This window comes from Homalodisca vitripennis, chromosome 7 (genome assembly GCF_021130785.1).
Source record: "Homalodisca vitripennis isolate AUS2020 chromosome 7, UT_GWSS_2.1, whole genome shotgun sequence".
Taxonomy (NCBI): Eukaryota; Metazoa; Arthropoda; class Insecta; order Hemiptera; family Cicadellidae; genus Homalodisca; species Homalodisca vitripennis.
In genome coordinates, this window is record NC_060213.1 from 63,598,315 (window position 1) to 63,599,916 (window position 1,602).

General features: G+C 39.6%; 1 protein-coding gene across 1 annotated transcript; it reads right to left on the reverse strand.

The window, feature by feature from the left end:
- Positions 1–206: 206 nt before the first annotated feature.
- On the reverse strand, positions 207–1,134 carry LOC124366745. Its single transcript, XM_046823347.1, has 2 exons — positions 776–1,134; positions 207–660 (listed from the first exon to the last, which is right to left on the reverse strand). The coding sequence occupies exons 1-2, from the start codon at positions 1,132–1,134 to the stop codon at positions 207–209; spliced, it is 813 nt and encodes a 270-aa protein (XP_046679303.1).
- Positions 1,135–1,602: the final 468 nt, after the last annotated feature.

The window sequence follows — 1,602 nt, forward strand, 5'->3', positions numbered from 1 at the left end:
AGATAAATACACTATAGTGAATAACAATCATATAGACTTCTAACAACAAATAAATAACAGTTAAACAGAATAACAGAATACAAATAAATAAATACAAAAATACAATTGATATAATAACAGTAGGCAGCAATGCAACTTTAAACATATCTTTTTTGTAACTAATAGCTAGGAGTGTATACAAAGGCATAATAACAATAACTTACTTGTTACTTCAGCTTGTTGAGTTCCTCATCGTTTTCAATCCTAATGAACCGTTCCCCTTCACACTTCCGCACAAAGAACTTGCCATCTTTATACCAGGCGAACTTGTAACCAATTTCTTTGCACTTATTCTTCAATTTTGACAGAAACATTTTGTTTTCCGGTGTCAAGTGTTCACTGACGTAGATTTTCTGGGCGGGGAAGGCGGCATTGATCTGCTCGGCTGTCATCGTCTTCTTATCCTTGAACTTGTTGAGCAAAGTGTCTCTGACGGTCCTTCTTGAGAACTGGACGATGAGGGGCGGAATTCGATCCTTATTGAAAGATGGTACTCGGTGTGCTGTTGATATGTCGGTCTCCTGGATCTCAACTCCTAGGGCAACTCCAACATCTCTCACCAGGCCGCTCACATTCTCTTTTGGTGTTTCTGGGATCCCGTTAATTTCAAGATTACTCTTCCTAGAATATTGTTCAAGTGAGCGAACTCTGCCTTTCAGAGAGTCCACCTCAGCTGTAAGGGCCGAATTCAAATTACGAAGGTTTTCATTTTCTTTCTTAACTAATGCTAACTCACTCCTTCATTAGATTAGTTGACTCATCCATCTTATCAGAGACAAACTGCATAGACCCCGAGAGCTCATTTAACTCCACCCTCACAGACTTAAGCTCGACAAACATTTGTTGCTTGAAATCTTCAAGTGCTTTAAGCAGTTCTTTAGTAGATTCGTTGCTTACCTGCGAAGGAGTAGTGGCTGATGAGGCCCGGCAATCCCTACACCTCCAATCTCTAAAAGATCGAGTTTTGGCTCCATCAACGTCCCTTTGAATACATCGAGCATGGTAGTACTTGTTACAGCTTCCAGCACACTTAATTCCTTGTTCACCTCCCTCACTATCAAACGATCCATCACAGACGGCACAGTTATGCGACATCGTTAGTTTTAAAGTGTATTCGTTTTAAAGTATTAGAACTCTTAAATAAAATGAAGGTTTTATATTATTGGCGCGACGCGACAGGCAGTAGCGTGCACTCGACGTGAGCGATGTAGATAAGCTGTTATCAGCTCGGCGGATATTCAACATCAGGGTTCCATAAATCGCTCCTCTAGGAGTCCTTTGGAACATGACATGGAGGAACAACATTTTATAAGATCTAGAGTCTTCCAATGACTATAGAGTATTTTACAGATGCTTTGGAACATGTATGTGTTCATGGTAACAGTCCTAATAACACCCTCACTGAAGGCACTCTGCAATTACTATTCTAACAATGAGACAGGATAGTGTGTGAGGAATTAGTGTTGAGATAAATATTTTTTTAAATAATTATATGTTTCTTCAGTGTCGTTAACGTCTAAATAACGTTCCTCTAGACGTTCATTGAAACATGACATGAACGTG

What these genes read in the sequence shown, in the direction of transcription:
- LOC124366745 (XM_046823347.1), bottom strand. Translation starts at nt 1,134, where the DNA reads ATGTCGCATAACTGTGCCGTCTGTGATGGATCGTTTGATAGTGAGGGA. An exon ending in TCAACTAATCTAATGAAGGA is followed by an intron (nt 661 to 775) that starts GTGAGTTAGCAT and finishes ACAATATTCTAG; the next exon opens with GAAGAGTAATCTTGAAATTA.